General features: G+C 43.9%; 1 protein-coding gene across 5 annotated transcripts in view; it reads right to left on the bottom strand.

Annotated features, from left to right (window-relative positions):
• The window catches only part of TNFAIP2 (TNF alpha induced protein 2), a 44437-nt gene that overhangs the window by 14940 nt on the left and 12840 nt on the right, over positions 1-16657 (bottom strand). For 3 of the 5 annotated variants that reach the window (XM_075926503.2, XM_025183059.3, XM_025183057.3), the window contains 2 exons: positions 4405-4814; positions 1724-2363 (listed from right to left, as the gene is read on the bottom strand). In XM_075926503.2, the coding sequence (XP_075782618.2) occupies positions 1724-2363; positions 4405-4798 (1034 nt within the window). In that variant the 5' untranslated portion in view covers positions 4799-4814. Of the gene's footprint in view, positions 1-1723; positions 2364-4404; positions 4815-14306; positions 14378-16657 lie in introns of all 5 variants that reach the window. The other 2 variants (XM_014571973.4, XM_025183056.3) reach the window with 1 other exon arrangement.

Raw genomic sequence — 16657 nt, forward strand, 5'->3', positions numbered from 1 at the left:
GTTGGGATACAAAACTAGCCAGTGTTCTAGATCAGTGTTTCTCAACCAATGCTATATGAGTACCCTTAGGCATACTTGAGAGAAGTCTGGGGGGGTACATCAACACAACTAAAATCTGGAGGAAAAAATGAATTTTTGTTTTAAGTTTTACAGCGCTTCATTATTTTTGTACTTTTTACACCCCAAAATTTCATTGCCTGCCCGACTTTAAACAAATGTGTTGCAATGGTAGAAAAAAAATGTGTGTGTCTGAAAACTGTAAGTATTGGGGATACTTATAATTTTTTTTAAAGGAGGTATTTTATAAAAAAAAAAAGGTTGAGAAACACTGTTGTAGATAATTCTACCCTGATCTAGTGGTCTAGAGTGTTGAAACAACATTTGCTGATTCTTGCCTCCCCAAATTTACCCCTGAAACTACCCAATGAGTTTTCAATATTTTGGCTTATGTCAGAACTTTTCTGAATGCAATACGCTCAGGTAGGCTGGCATGGTATGTGTATCTATGTCATTGTTTTTCCCCTGTGTGCTGCACCCTTAAATGTCTAGGGACTAGAGCTGTGCTGCTGCCCAGGTGCAAAGCTGCCCTAAAACTTGTGTAGCCAGCTGTAAGAGGACCAACCCAGTGCCAGGGGAACTCAAGCAACATGAATCACTGCTGTGGCCCATATACAGCTGCTCTACTTTGCTGCCTGTTGCAGGAGGTCTGGCCAAGGATTCTCTCCACTTTGCTGTTTCTGACAGGTGAAATGGCCCCTTAGGGCTGCAGGCAATTAACATAAACCTGTTTTGTGAGCGGAGCAACAACCTAGTGAGTAGAATTATGATGGGTGCCAGCTCCAGCCCCTTCAATTGCTACTTTTAATGGCCTAGTCAGTGATGCTGATTGGAGCCACCAGGGTCCCTTTTTGACTTGATGGCCTGGTTGAAAATTGGACCCTCGTGCTAGCTTGAGCAGAGCTAGCCCATGTATGTCTACCCAAGCTTGGAATTATACCTACCACTGCTGCATAGATATACCCTCGGAGACACACAGGAACTGTGAGTAATGCCTAAGTAACATGCTCCACCCTCCCTGCTCCCTGACCATCATGTTTCTAAGGAGCATAGGCCTGAAGCTGAATGAGGAAAGAAAGGTCCTTAACTGTCCCAATGTTCCTTCTAATTTTTTTCCAGCCGTGTGCGGGATAAATTTTGTCATATGCACTGAAGCATGCACAGATGTGCACCACCAGTAAAACCCACACGCTGCTGGCTGTGAATGGCTCTGGATGCTCTGCTAATCATCTGGACAGCACCAAAATCTCTCCTAGGTGGCCACCCAAGTGCTCAGCTTACAGGGAACACTGGAGACTAGGCTAGAGAAGGAGAATTCAGAAGAGTTCTGTCACATAGCTGGAGGGGAGATCAGCGCAGGGAACCTGCCGGGGCCAGCCTGATGCAGCGATGTATCTGATTAAAGAGTGGCAGCAGGGAAATCACTCCCTTCTAGCCCTACTTCAAGGGCCATCTTATTTGGATACACTTTACTCAGATGCGAGCTCTGAATGTTCAGAGAGAGAAATCACCAATACTGATTGTTTCTGGAGTCTACTACCCAAAATCTGGGATTGGCAAAACCAAAGAGAACCATCAAACTAAGTGATGATAACCCTTATCCATGTACACCAATACAGATCAGTCAACTCTACTGGGAAACATGCAGATAAAAATCACCACTTACTTTGGATACAGGTTCTGCACCCAGGTGAGGAGGAGATATGTGTCCTTATCTCCCAGGTCAAACTCAGCAATCAGCTGCAGTTCAGAAGAGAAATAGTGGTGGTAACATTCTGCATATGTTCTGCACACATTAAACTGCGCAGGGTAAAGCTGCTTAATATGTTCCACCACTATTATCATATCTTCTTTCATTGTTCTTCCCATGTGCAGGAAGCAAAGAGCAGCTGCAGAGAGGTTCTCAGAAGAGCTGGTGCGCTCAGTGTCTTTCATCCGATCAGCGACAGACTGCTTCACCGTATCCATCCAAATCTCCCTCCATTTTCTGGGTCTGTGACTCACAATCTTGTCAGGTGGTTTCTCTGAATTGTACTTCTCATCCTCTGCCTCTTGCTCCACTATTGCATACACAGCATGGAACAGTAACTTTGGATTAGCTGGTGCAAGGGCTATAGAATTCTTTATGATGCCAAAGACTTTATTTTTCAGGATTTCATAGAGCGATTCCACTTTGCTTTGCTCCTGTGACATTTCCTCGTCACTCTTATCATCCAAGCTGGTGTAGAGGGCCCTCTCCAGAGCAATTAAGTGTTGAATGGCACTGAAGAACTGGTCACCTTCCAGGTGCTTTTTGATTTGTTCAACTGTCAAAAGAAGAACAACTTTCATACCCCACTGCTTTACAGGATTTAGGCTCCCATCTTCTCTACAAAAATGTCCCCGTGATAATACAGAGCATTCAGTTATGACACTTTTCGAGACCTGAATATTCCTGTTATCTCTCTCACTAGATATGACTGTGACTCAGGTAGTGCCACTTGAGTTCTGAAGCTGTTGTTATCCTCTGCCATCCAGTAGAAAAGATCCAGGCTACCCAGGTGCAGGCTGAACCTTTCTAATTTGGCACTCTCTAGTTTAGCAACATCCATGGTCTGACATGATTTTAGTTAGCCGGATGTTCACTTATAGATGTGGCCAAGTCCTGCAGTCACATAAAGTTTGTTTACAGCCACCAGTCCTGACTCTCAGTGTTCTGTGCTATTATGTAGCTCTAATTTACCTCTAAATGTCTTTTAACAATCCAGTAAGTGTTGGTAATACTGCTACACAATATTAACCTCCTGTGGTTTGGCAAATTCTGTTTCTGCATTGGTCAGATCCCAAGGGTGCTGGACTAGAGGGGTTCAACCTATAATTTTTTCTCAGCAACTGAGCAGTACCTGAATCTTTATAGCAGGAACATTGAGGGTTACTTACAAGAAAGTGCACACAGCCAAACTAGCCAGTTGTGCTCTTCATTGTAAAGTGTGTGAAAATGATGGGGAGGAGTGGAAATGAGACAATACATCCTCAGGTCTCACTTATACCTAAAAAAATCACACTGTTAGGGTTAGGGAACATATGTGACTAAGGTTTTCACCAGAATGACTACAAATCAAAGACTACTGAACTCCCATGAAGACAATCTGCTCATGCCAGTCACATCACACGCAATGGCACCACTAGGAATTGGACACATGGATCAAGAGTGTACTGAGACACTGAAAAACGAGCCTAAGCAAACAGCATACATCAGGAACTAAAAACCTGGCACATGAAACTCCAATATTAGAGAAAAAGTCAAACTGATGTTGCTCCCGAACTTTGATTTTTCCTAGCACCGTGGAACAGAATGAAGGGAAAAGTGAGTAAGTCTTGATAAACCACAAGCTAGGAGGCCGTAGTACTAAGAGCTGGAGACTAGAACAAAAACCTTGGGGAAAAACTAATTTGTCAACCTATGCCATGTCTGAAGACTGGTCTACAAGAGTACTTAGTGTGCAGCAAGCTGAGGTATAAATCTCTTCTGAGCTAGTCTGCCATGTATTGAGTATACATGTGGGTCCTGCTGCCACACACTAAAAATTCCATTATATGCTTTAATCAACACTTATTTCAAAGCAGGATAAGTCAAAACACATGCACATTACGGAATTTACAGTGCACACTAACAAGGTCCACACAGACAGGCACTTTGTGCATGGCAGGACTTGGTGGGGTGGATTTATATCCCTGCTTGCTACAAACTAAGATTTCATACAGACTAATACTGAGAGATTGGCCAGAATATAAGTACTTGATGCTAGTAGGGAAGCAACAAAATGTCCAATCCTCCCTGCAGGCACTATCGATTAGAGAGGCTGCTATGTTAGGATACCACTCCCAGTAAAGGTCAATTACACCATCCATTACTGAGGGTTGGCACTGGGGATCGTGTGGCTTCAAGGAACTGACAACAGTTTCCAGCTAGCTTCAAAGTAGCATGGATGCTGGAATGGTCAGCCTACCTGCTCTGCCTCCAGATACATAATATCCTGGTGGTCAGACACACAAACATTTTGCCATGCCTGCTTGTTATCAGTTCCAGGGTTAAATGTTTACATTGGACACAGACTACACAACACTCTAATGGCTTAGAAAGAGGAAGGATAGTTTAGTCTAGTGGATTAGGGAAGACTTTGGTCTAAATCCTGCCTCATTTCACAGGAAATCTAGTGGAAGTAATTTAATCTAACCTATGTCTCCATTCCTCACCTATAAAATGGGGATAATACTTCTCCACCCCAAGGAACACTGTGGGGATAAAATCCATTAATAATTGTGGGGTGATAATACATGTAGGCAGATAGAACTGATTTACTGTACCTGTCAGTGGCTTGTTTTCTGTCACTGCTCCATTCTTTTCTATTGGATTCACTTTCTTCTTACCACCCGGAAAATTGGAAAAGACGTATTTTAGTTTTTTCCTTATTCCTTTCTTTTTGGGACTGTCTTTGTCAGATGAATGAGAACAGTTCCCATTGGCTTCAGTAGAAGGTACATGTGAGTCTCTGAGATCATAATCTTGTCCTGGGCTTTCAGTTTTCATCTGGTCTTTTGGCTGCATCTCTTCTGCAGTGGATTCAATGGACACTGTATCTGGCTCAGATTCTGATGATATAGAAGGTTTTCCAGGTGACTTGTCTCCAGTGACACAGTGATCAGAAATCTTATCTGTCCCAAAAGGACTGTTGTTGAAAATGGACATCATTTTTATCATCTTCTTTCTTTTAAACCTGTAAATTACAGTGAGAAGTTGTCAGGCCCAAATGTTTGCATTTAAAAACAAACAAAACTCAGTCTGTGGCAGAAAGTTGAAGACCTATTCCTGTAAATGCAAATTGCTACTGTAATCGCCTGTTCATAGAATCATAGAATCATAGGACTGGAAAGGACCTCGAGAGGTCATCGAGTCCAGCCCCCTGTCCTCAAGACAGGACCAAGCTCTGTCTACACCATCCCTGACAGATGTCTATCTAATCTGTTCTTAAATATCTCCAGAGAGGGAGATTCCACCACCTCCCTTGGCAATTTATTCCAATATTTGACCACCCTGACAGTTAGGAATTTTTTCCTAATGTCCAATCTAAACCTCCCCTGCTGCACTTTAAGCCCATTACTCCTTGTCCTGTCCTCAGAAACCAAGAGGAACAAATTTTCTCCTTCCTCCTTGTGACACCCTTTTAGATATTTGAAAACCGCTATCATGTCCCCCCTTAATCTTCTTTTTTCCAAACTAAACAAGCCCAGTTCATGAAGCCTGGCTTCAAAGGTCATGTTCTCTAGACCTTTAATCATTCTTGTCGCTCTTCTCTGTACCCTTTCCAATTTCTCCACATCTTTCTTGAAATGTGGCGCCCAGAACTGGACACAGTACTCCAGCTGAGGCCTAACTAGTGCAGAGTAGGCGGCAGAATGACTTCACGAATTTTGCTTACAACACACCTGTTGATACAACCTAGAATCATATTTGCTTTTTTTGCAGCAGCATCACACTGTTGACTCATATTCAACTTGTGGTCCACTATGACCCCTAGATCCCTTTCCGCCATGCTCCTTCCTAGACAGTCGCTTCCCATCTTGTATGTTTGGAACTGATTGTTCCTTCGTAAGTGGAGCACTTTGCATTTCTCTTTATTAAACTTCATCCTGTTTACCTCTGACCATTTCTCTAACTTGCTAAAGGTCATTTTGAATTATGTCCCTATCCTCCAAAGAAGTTGCAACCCCACCCAGTTTGCTATCATCTGCAAACTTAATAAGCGTACTCTCTATCCCAATATCTACATCATTGATGAAGATATTGAACAGTACGGGTCCCAAAACAGACCCTTGCGGAACTCCACTTGTTATCCCTTTCCAGCAGGATTTAGCACCGTTAACAACAACTCTCTGACTACGGTTATCCAGCCAATTATGCACCCACCTTATCGTGGCCCTATCTAAGTTATATTTGCCTAGTTTATCAATAAGAATATCATGCGAGACCGTATCAAATGCCTTACTAAAGTCTAGGTATATGACATCCACCGCTTCTCCCTTATCCACAAGGCTCGTTATCCTATCAAAGAAAGCTATCAGATTAGTTTGGCATGACTTGTTCTTCACAAACCCATGCTGGCTATTCCCTATCACTTTATTACCTTCCAAGTGTTTGCATATGATTTCCTTAATTACCTGCTCCATTATCTTCCCTGGGACAGACGTTAAACTGACCGGTCTGTAGTTTCCTGGGTTGTTCTTATTCCCCTTTTTATAGATGGGCACAATATTTGCCCTTTTCCAGTCTTCTGGAATCTCCCCTGTCTTCCATGATTTTTCAAAGATCATAGCTAAAGGCTCAGATACCTCCTCTATCAGCTCCTTGAGTATCCTGGGATGCATTTCATCAGGACCTGGTGACTTGCTGACATCTAACTTTCCTAAGTGATTTTTAACTTGTTCTTTGTGTATCCTATCTTCTAAACTTACCCTCTCTCTGCTTGTATTCACTACGTTAGGCACACCTCCAGACTTCTCAGTGAAGACCGAAACAAAGAAGTCATTGAGCATCTCCGCCATTTCCAAGTTTCCTGTTACTGCTTCTCCCTCCTCACTGAGCAGTGGGCCTACCCTGTCCTTGGTCTTCCTCTTGCTTTTAATGTATTTATAAAAGGTCTTCTTGTTTCCCTTTATGCCTGTAGCTTGTTTGATCTCATTTTGTGCCTTTGCCTTTCTAATCTTGCCCCTGCATTCCCGTGTTGCTTGCCTATATTCATCCTTTGTTATTTGTCCTAGTTTCCATTTTTTATAGGACTCCTTTTTTATTTTGAGATCATGCAAGATCTCCTTGTTAAGCCAAGCTGGTCTTTTGCTGTATTTTCTATCTTTCCTACACAGCGGAATTGTTTGCTTTTGGGCCCTTAACAATGTCCCTTTGAAATACTTCCAACTCTCCTCATTTGTTTTTCCCTTCAGTCTTGCTTCCCATGGGACCTTACCTACAAGTTCTCTGAGTGCATCCATGTGAGGGCTGCACTGAGAGAATTAGAGCACAAGACCCAAGAATATGAGTCACTAAGGGTATGTCTTCACAGCAATATTATTTCAAAATAATGTCAAAATACTGTCAAGCTGGAGGACTTTTTAATTCGACTCCTGTAACCCTAATTGTAAGAGGAGTAAGGGACGTCAGAGGAAGAGTGCTCTATTTCGATAAGTGCTGTGTAATAAGCTGTTCTGATATAAGATACGCAATTGGCGTTGCTCAATTTGCGTAGCTTATGTCGAGTTAAGCCCTGCTGTGTAGATGCACCCTTATAGGGAAGTATTCAAACCAAGTGATCTGCAGAACATTAGACGGGGCCCAAGACCACACTTAATGGATATGAATAACGCTCAGGTGGGTAGAGATACTCCTGTGGAACCTGAAAGGGATGGATCAGCACTGCTTTACTGGAAATCTTCAGGCGTTTGTACATGTATTTCCACCAGAGTATGGTGGGAACAAAGAACTCATTGAGGTGAGTGCCTACAGTCTGTAATATATGGCCACCCAGGGCCCAGTCCAGCACCTAACCTGGGCCTGCTTCTTGTCTCTGTGAGCAGAGAAATTAATGCACAACTGAACTTGATGTTACACGCCAGTTGCCACTGGTAGCTGGCACATGCAATTGCCTGATTTGTAGGCACACAATCATAAAAATCAGACCAGTTAGGTGTGCAAATGCAGTTGTTGGGGGGAAGTAAGGGATGCGTTTAATTATGCTCCCAATGCAGTCAATAATAAAACTCTGACTTCAGCCAATACTGAGAGGTTTTTGAAAATCATATTTAGAATGTTTAGGAAGGTCAGGTATCAGAGGGGTAGCCGTGTTAGTCTGGATCTGCAAAAGTGACAAGGAGTCCTGTGGCACCTTATAGACTAACAGATGTATTGGAGCATAAGCTTTCGAGGGCAAAGACTCACTTCGTCAGAGGAAGGTATAAATATGCAGGCAGGAATAAGGCTAGTGATAAGGCGGTTAATTCAGTCAGGGAGGGTGAGGCTCACTTCTAGTAGCTGATGTGGAGGTGTGAACACCAAGAGAGGAGAAACTGCTTTTGTAGTTGGCTAGCCATTCACAGTCTTTGTTTAATCCTAAACTGATGGTGTCAAATTTGCAGATGAACAATAGCTCAGCAGTTTCTCTTTGAAGTCTGATCTTGAAGGTTTTTTGCTGCAGGATGACTACCTTTAAATCTGCTACTGTGTGTCCTGGGAGATTGAAGTGTTCTCCTACAGGTTTTTGTATATTGCCATTCCTAATATCTGATTTGTGTCCATTTATTCTTTTCCGTAGGGACTGTTCAGTTTGGCAGAGGGGCATTGCTGGCACATGATGGTGTATATTACATTGGTAGATGTGCAGGTGAATGAAACACTGGTTCATGTAATAGAATGTGATATTAAAGCCTTCAGGGCATGAATTCTCCTGCATTAGCATAAAGAAACATCAAATAGTGATAGAAATGTAGCCGTGTTAGTCTGGTGTAGCTGAAACAAAAAACAGGACTCTTGTTAAGTCTTTAAAGTGCTACATAGTCCTGTTTTTTGAAACGTCAAAGACCCCAGTTAGGGTCCTTTGAACTCCATGTTGTCCAAGGCAAAGAGGATTCATCCCTGACATGGTTGGTGCATTGTACACTGTTTGGTTCCTTTAACATGTATTGTGGAATGTAAGAGACCTCCATTCCAGAAAGTCTGTTAGTGCAGCTACAGTATCTAAAAAGATACAGCGTGGCTGCTGTCAAATTCCCATACTAATAAACCAACTTACCAGCTCCTACCCACTCAGAAGAAAGGAGCCTTACATAGCACAAATGTTGACCTTCCAGGCACTAGTCTGAAATAACATGGGAAGCAAATTCAACTCATATTTTCCACAGTGAAAGCACCCTCTTATAGCAGGGAAAAGAGGTGTTTTGGTTTTTTGAGATAGGCAGGTCCCTACTCATATAGGCAGGGCTCGACAATTAGAGTAATCTACTCGTCCGTGGTGAGCAGATTACAAGACGGCACAGCCGCGTAGTGTGGTCTGCGCATACGCAGCATGCCAAACTGCGTGGCTGGCAAGAGGGGCTCGCCGCCGCTTGTTGAGCCCTGCATATAGGAATGTCCATTAGTAGGGTTGCCAGATGGTTTACCCTCCCCCCCCCCCCAAAAAAAGAAATTAATTAAAAAAAATGCCTTTGAGGCTTTTTGCCTCTAACAGGCTGCTGGTGGCGATCCGCCATCTTGTCGCCCTGCTCTGGGCCAGACAGCTCCCCTGTGGAACCAGATAAGCACCAAATATTTTTGCCTCCTGGCCAGGAAAAAAAAATCAGAAAATACTGGTCTATGGTATTTACTGAATTTTTTTACGGGACAGGAGGCGAAAATACCGGACTGTCCGGGTCAATATCAGACACTTGGCAACCCTATCCATTAGTACTGGAATCATCAGTACAACGTCCCATACTATCGAATATCACTTGAAAGATCCACTCCCTCCTAGCGAGTAGGAGTTGTTCTCTGGTGAATGAAGGGCCAAACCACAAGCTTTTTGTACAGCACCTAGCACAATAAGGTCCTTGTCTCTGACTGGTGCTCTTAGACACTACTGCGCTACTAATGATTTTTAAACCAAACCAATGCTAAGTTATTAATCCTTGCTGCCAACAACTCTGGCTCTTGAGCAGGTGTCATTTAATACATCGTTCTCGGCATACAGGCCACTCTTCAGCATCTGTTGTGAAACAGCAGCTTCAGAACAGAGCAGCTGCCTGGTCAGAAGTGGGGGAAGAATTTGGCTATGAGCACTCCCTTAACAAAGGAGCTTAGAATATGAAACACTCCAAATACTCTTTTTCACTTTATGCTGTAAGATTTAGGGCAAGGTACAGGGATACATGATTGGTCACCCCTCCATGTGCAGCTTCCATTCATACAAGCATTGACGCAGAGGAACAGCAATTGGAAGAATATGGCTCTTTGTTTTGATTGAGATTACTGGCATTGTCATCATCCAAAAAGCACTAAGCCAGCATGTCAAGTTGATTGTTGTGACTATATGACACAAGCATGTGACTCACAGATACTTGGGCAGCTTTACATCGTTCTGTTTTACATGGAAATTATTCTTTCCCTGCTTTGACGTAGGTGTTGAGATTCAGAATTAGAAAGAAAGTCAGGCAGGCAGCTTTGTGGGAATGAGAGTGACATTTTATTCATGAAAAAACCTGTGTGCTCTATTCAGTGCCTCTGCCAGTCTACACAAGCAAATATCAACCTAAGATAATTTGCTTATGAAACTTGCCAGGCATGCCTTGTTTAACAGGTTCATTCATTTGCAAATGGCCACAGAGGTTTGCTAAAAGCTTAACTCTGTGAGTGACATTCCAAATGAAGAGGAATACGTGGATCATGCTGGGAAATCCTAGTGCTGATGCCTCTGCCAGAAGGGATGTCACCCCAAAGCCAGTCTTTCAAACCATTCTCGTGTCAGTTGTGGCATCGCTCCCACAAGAAAAGAAAATGGGAAACCTAATGCTCCGGCTCTGAAGGATGTTGTTGTTATCTCTAATCTAATATGAATTATGACGTTACACAATGGATATAATTTCCCCTTCTGGAATCTTACAAAAGAAATTTGAGGACTCTTATGGGTAAATAACCATTGCAGTTCAATATTGCAAGACTCAATAAGATAGATAATATTTGAGCTGACTTTTCTCATGATGTCATCAATCTTCCCTTTTTATTTGTACTTAGTTTCAAAGGACGTTATTGTACTAGAGATGCCTAGTGGTTATATTATCGCAAGGCTACTACCCTTTATTCTGTTTTCCCTAATAAAGACTAGATCTGCTGGGCCAAATTAATACTTCCTTATGAGATATGGAATAAAGATACACATGTCCTGTGTATTATTATATCTATCTAATCTATATCTATATAAATAAACACACACACACACACACTTTCCTGTTTGTTCAACTGCACAACTATCTAACACTCTGTCCTCTTATTTTAAATGGATAAAAAATGTCTCCATTTGCTGTCATCAAAGGTGGCATGTAAAGAAAAAAATTGGGCTTATGCATTTATTGTTTTGAGGAAGGCTTGAAAGATAGGTTTTAAAGAGAATTTTGCTAGTTTTGACAACAGTAGATCTTGCTTTTGTTTGCCTAGTGAAAAACTCTGAGGACTGGAGAACTAGCAAAGTTGATACTACAAAGGCAAGAGAGGGAAATGAGGGTATGTCTACACTACAAAGTTAATTTGAACTAACAGACATTAGTTCAAATTAACTTTAATAGGCGCTACACATGCAAACCGCTAGTTCGAACTTAATTCGAACTAGTGGAGCGCTTAATTCGAACTAGGTAAACCTCATTCCACGAGGACTAACACCTAGTTCGAATTAACTAGTTGGAATTAAGGGCTGTGTAGCCACTTAATTCGAACTAGTGGGAGGCTAGCCCTCCCTAGCTTTCCCTGGTGGCCACTCTGGGCACCACCAGGGAAACTCTTCTGCCCCCTCCCGGCCCCGGAGCCCTTAAAGGGGCACGGGCTGGCTATGGTGCCCGTGCCAGGTGCAAGCCTGCCAGCACCCAGCCAGCAGACCCTGCACCTGGCACAGCTTGAGCCGGCCACCCGATGCCACCCAGTCCTCTGCCTCTTCCCGGGACCAGGCTGGCGGCTCCCGGGAGCCTGCCCAGGTCCGCAAAAGGCAGGCGCCCACCTGGTCTAGTGCGGACATCGTGGACCTCATCCACGACCTCCGCACTAGGCACAGGAAAGTGGCCGTCTAGGGCAGGAGAGCTGCCAGCCTGGCCACCCAGGAGCAGGTTTGCATGAAAATCAAGGTGGTCCAGTGAGACCCCCGAACCTGAGCCCTGAGCTTAGAATGGCCGTACTGGGTCAGACCAAAGGTCCATCTAGCCCAGTAGCCTGTCTGCCGACAGCGGCCAACACTAGGTATCCTGGAGGGGATGGACCAAAGACAATGACCAAGCTATTTGTCTCGTGCCATCCATCTCCAGCCTTCCACAAACAGAGGCCAGGGACACCATTTCTACCCCCTGGCTAATACCACTCCATGGACCCAACTTCCATGACTTTAAAGAGAAGTTAGATAAACTCTGTTCTAGTTGTAGCCTTCACAGCCTCCTGCAGCAAGGAGTTCCACAGGTTGACTATTTGCTTTGTGAAGAAGAACTTTCTGTTATTAGTTTGAAGCCTGCTACCCATTCATTTCATTTGGTGTCCTCTAGTCCTTCTATTATGGGAACTAATGAAGAACTTTTCTTTATGCACCCTTTCAACACCACTCATGCTTTTATAGACCTCTATCATATCCCCCCTCAGTCTCCTCCTCTTCTAAGCTGAAAAGTCCCAGTCTCTTTAGCCTCTCTTCATATGGGACCTGTTCCAAACCCCTGATCATTTTAGTTGCCCTTCCCTCTCCCACCGTCTCTCTTCCCCTCTCTCACCTCCTTTTCCCAGTCTCCCCAAGTTTTGTTCAATAAAGAGAGTTTCTATTTTTGACCACACGTGTCCTTTATTTTGTACATCAGGAAGGGGGGCTAGGGAGGGGTAAGTGGACGGAGGTGAGGGAGGAATGGGGCACGAGCCCCCGATGGGAAGGACTGGGCTGGCTCTGTGGGCTCCTCGGGGTGGAAGCTCTCCTGAAGCCCCTTGATTGACCCCCCCTCCGGATGGCAGCCTGCGGCAAGTGCAGCCGGGCTGATGGCCGAGTGCTGTGATGTGCCGAGTGTGGGCACTCAGGGCACTCCAAGCCAGGACTGCTTTGCAAGCGGGGAACCCCTGAGAACTGTCTGTCCGGGGTGGGGGTCGGGTCCCTTAAAGCACAGTCCTCGGCTAGCCTGAGGCAGCATCTCCACACTCTAAGTCCTAATCTGATGCCCTGCCGGCACTGCTTCCGGCCATCCTTAACCTCAGTTCAGGGTCCACTCAGTGTGGACATGCTAGTTCGAATTAGCAAAACGCTAATTCGAACTAGTTTTTAAGTCTAGATGCACTAATTCGAATTAGCTTAGTTCGAATTAACTAATTCGAACTAAGTTAGTTCGAATTAGTGCTGTAGTGTAGACATACCCTGAGAGAGGGGTTTGTTGTAATAAGAATGACAAGCTTTGCTTTAACATATTTCATGTCAATGACAAATCAGCATTTTGGATAAAGGATGAGATTGTGAAAACACTTAGCACATCTCCACCCCTTCAGTAGGAGGGCTTGGTCTAATATATTTATAGTCAAATTACTCAGCAAATCCTCCAGAGAGAATCAGACTTGACAGTCCTGGCATTTCTAAGGTTAGGAACAGGGCGGTAACAAGGGGCGGAGGGTAAGTACGGTGCTGGCCATAGGTGCATCAATGCCTGGGGTGCAAATACACCATAAGTAAAAATAATAAGCTGCAAAAGTAAACTGTGATGATGCTAACCTAAGGAGAAGGGGGACATAATTCATATTTTGCCTTGGGCACAAAAATACCTAGTTTATGGTGTGGGTTAAGAAATAACAAGGTTAAAAATCCCAATTGACACCTAATAAACATAAAACAGCACAAGTCCAAGTTAAAAACCAAAACAATGAACTGCAGCAAGGGAGTTTTAGGTTGGACATTAGGGAAAACTTCGTCAGGGTGGTTATACACTGGAATAAATTGCCTAGAGAGGTTGTGGAATCTCCATCACTGGAGACATTTAAGAGCAGGTTAGATAGACATCTATCAGGGACGGTCTAGACAGTGCTTGGTCCTGCCATGAGAGCAGGGGGCTGGACTCAGTGACCTCTCCAGGTCCCTTCCAGCTCGAGTATTCTATGATTCTAAGTCCTATGGGCCCAGCCTTCTAGCCCAGAAGGTTGCATTTCAGCATAGGGTGACAGTCTCTGTATTTACATGGTTTATTCTGTAAAGATTGTAAAATGCTAAGTGATTATGGCAAAAGTAATTAAATAGCAAAAACTTGAATTACCTTAAACTTGTAAATACTGCTCTGTGCTAGGGGACACAGTCAATTATGTCTGACTCTTTTGCTTGTCCCACTATTTATCTTAACTTAATTGCAGCTTTTAGTGGTTTTGCATTCATTTATGCTGCAGGAATCCCCCAGGTATCTCAGCAACCTGTAAATGTAGACCACTCCACCACTCTCTCCTATCCCAGACTAAATAGACAATCCCAGGCCTCTGAACTCACCTCTTTTTTCTTTGTAGTTTGGTTCTCCCTGTGCAGTAGATACTGAACCCCAGGTACATCTCCACTTTGTGCTTACCCAAAAGGAAACAGTGTGGATTAAAGGCTATATCACTATACCATGCATCAAGAAACTTAAGATTCTGTTCATGGCTCTGCTGCTGGTTTGTGGCTTATCTAAGGCCAGTCTGTTTGACTCCCATGCCTCCATTTCCCTTTAGCAAAGCAGCTGTATAACAGCTAGGTGGTACTGTCACTAAAGCTTCTCCTGGTTAAAGCCAGTGAACTATAAAAGTTCTGCAGTACTGAATCATTTCCCTGAAATGAACCAAACCCTTCTCCCATCCCAGGAGTTAGCAGTTAATGTAACTTCCCTTGGAAGCATTCAGTCTTGATCTCTGCTACTAATGAAGTGGACACTAAGGGTGTGTCTAGACTACATGCCTCCTTCAACGGAGGCATGTAGATTAGCCAGATCGGAAGAGGGAAATGAAGCCGCGATTAAAATAATCGCGGCTTCATTTAAATTTAAATGGCTGCCCCGATCTGCCGATCAGCTGTTTGTCGGCAGATCGGGGGAGTCTGGACGCGATGCCCCGACAAAGAAGCCTTTCTTCATCGACACAGGTAAGCCTCGTGAAACCAGGCTTACCTGTGTCGATGAAGAAAGGCTTCTTTGTCGGGGCATCGCGTCCAGACTCCCCCGATCTGCCGACAAACAGCTGATCGGCAGATCGGGGCAGCCATTTAAATTTAAATGAAGCCGCGATTATTTTAATCGCGGCTTCATTTCCCTCTTCCGATCTGGCTAATCTACATGCCTCCGTCGAAGGAGGCATGTAGTCTAGACACACCCTAAGTGATACCATTTTAAAAGTGGAGCATGAAAACTTTGATGGGCACAATTATTTCTGACTGCTTTCATCATAGCCAGAATCACAATTGGGAGTGTGCATGGAGCCCTCTGTCATTCCATATTTAGTAACAATACGGTTACGATCAATATTGCTATTGACTGAGATTAGCTGCTGAGGAGCACCATCAAATGATCATCACACAAAATGGCTGGATTCTCTGCATCATGCAAATAGCTTTGTGTTCCTCAGACTTGCCATTTTTATCTTACCCCCCAAAAAACTCCAAAGCCAAAACCAGAACCTTCAGAGATCTAGTAATTTGTCTCCTACCACACATGTATTTGAGAACATTTATTTAGGATGAGCCTAGGCGAGCCAGAGAAAGGCCTTAGTAAGCAGGAAAATAAGCCTACTAGATTTGTTTTCTTATGAGGCTCTTCACTGGCTTTTCCCTCTTCCCTCCCCACATTACAGCTTGCAATAATTATCAGAAACTTGTCAATTTCTTGTTTCCTTCCAGTTTTCTGAGGGTACTGGCTAATGAGATTTATGTTGGGTACTGAGCTCTTTTGAAAAGCTGTTCACCAACTTTCCATTGCAGGGCCAATAAATGTTGGATTTTCAAAAATACTCCACATTGGCTCAACTTTGCTTCCCCTGAACTCCATCAGTTTTGCCATGAATTTTAGCAGGAATAGAAAAAAATCCCATCCAATGTGTCTGCTTCTTTTGTGCATGCTGGCATTTTGTGGCAAGTCAGTTTCCTCTGTTACCTGTCTAGCTACTTTATGGCATTGTCTACACTGCAGGTGGGAGCAAGACTCCCAACCCTGGCAGACAGATCTGCACTCATGGGAGCCGGGCTAGTGCTAGCGCACTCAAAATAGTAATGTGGCTGTTGTGGTTCTGGCAGAGATTCAGGCTAGGCCCCCCATGTTCAGAGCCACGGGTGCAGGTAGACTTCAGAACCTGAGCTGCTGCCTAAACCGCAACATCTGCACAGATACTTTTACCGTGCTAGCTGAAGTCCAGCTAGCGTGTGTTTGTCTACCTGTGCTGGGAGTACAGACAAGCCCTGATTCCATAAACACTTACACATGTAAGTTGTAACATGCGATAATTTCTATCGACTTTCAATGGGGCTCTACAGAGGCTATGTGTACACTATGGGTTTTTTCCGGGATACCAGAGGTATCCCAGAAAAACTTCGCCACATCCAGGGAACGTGTCTCCTCTTCCGCTTTTTTTGTGGAAGAGCAGATGCACTCTTTCAGAAGTCCTGCCTTCCTCCTTCCACGAGGAAGGAGGGCTCTTCCGAAAGCATAGTTTTTTCCAAAATTTGGCCCAGTGTAGATGCCTCTTCTGAAAAAATTGTGGAGCGCAATTTGCGTATCTTTTTCCGATAAAACCTTGTAGTTTAGACATAGCCGAATAGAGGTCTGTTTGCCTCTATGTAACCCCCTGGAGAGTGTGTGTTACAGGTTCCCCCTCACTGCT

Source organism: Pelodiscus sinensis, chromosome 5 (assembly GCF_052426305.1).
Source record: "Pelodiscus sinensis isolate ZL-2025 chromosome 5, ASM5242630v1, whole genome shotgun sequence".
Taxonomy (NCBI): domain Eukaryota; kingdom Metazoa; phylum Chordata; order Testudines; family Trionychidae; genus Pelodiscus; species Pelodiscus sinensis.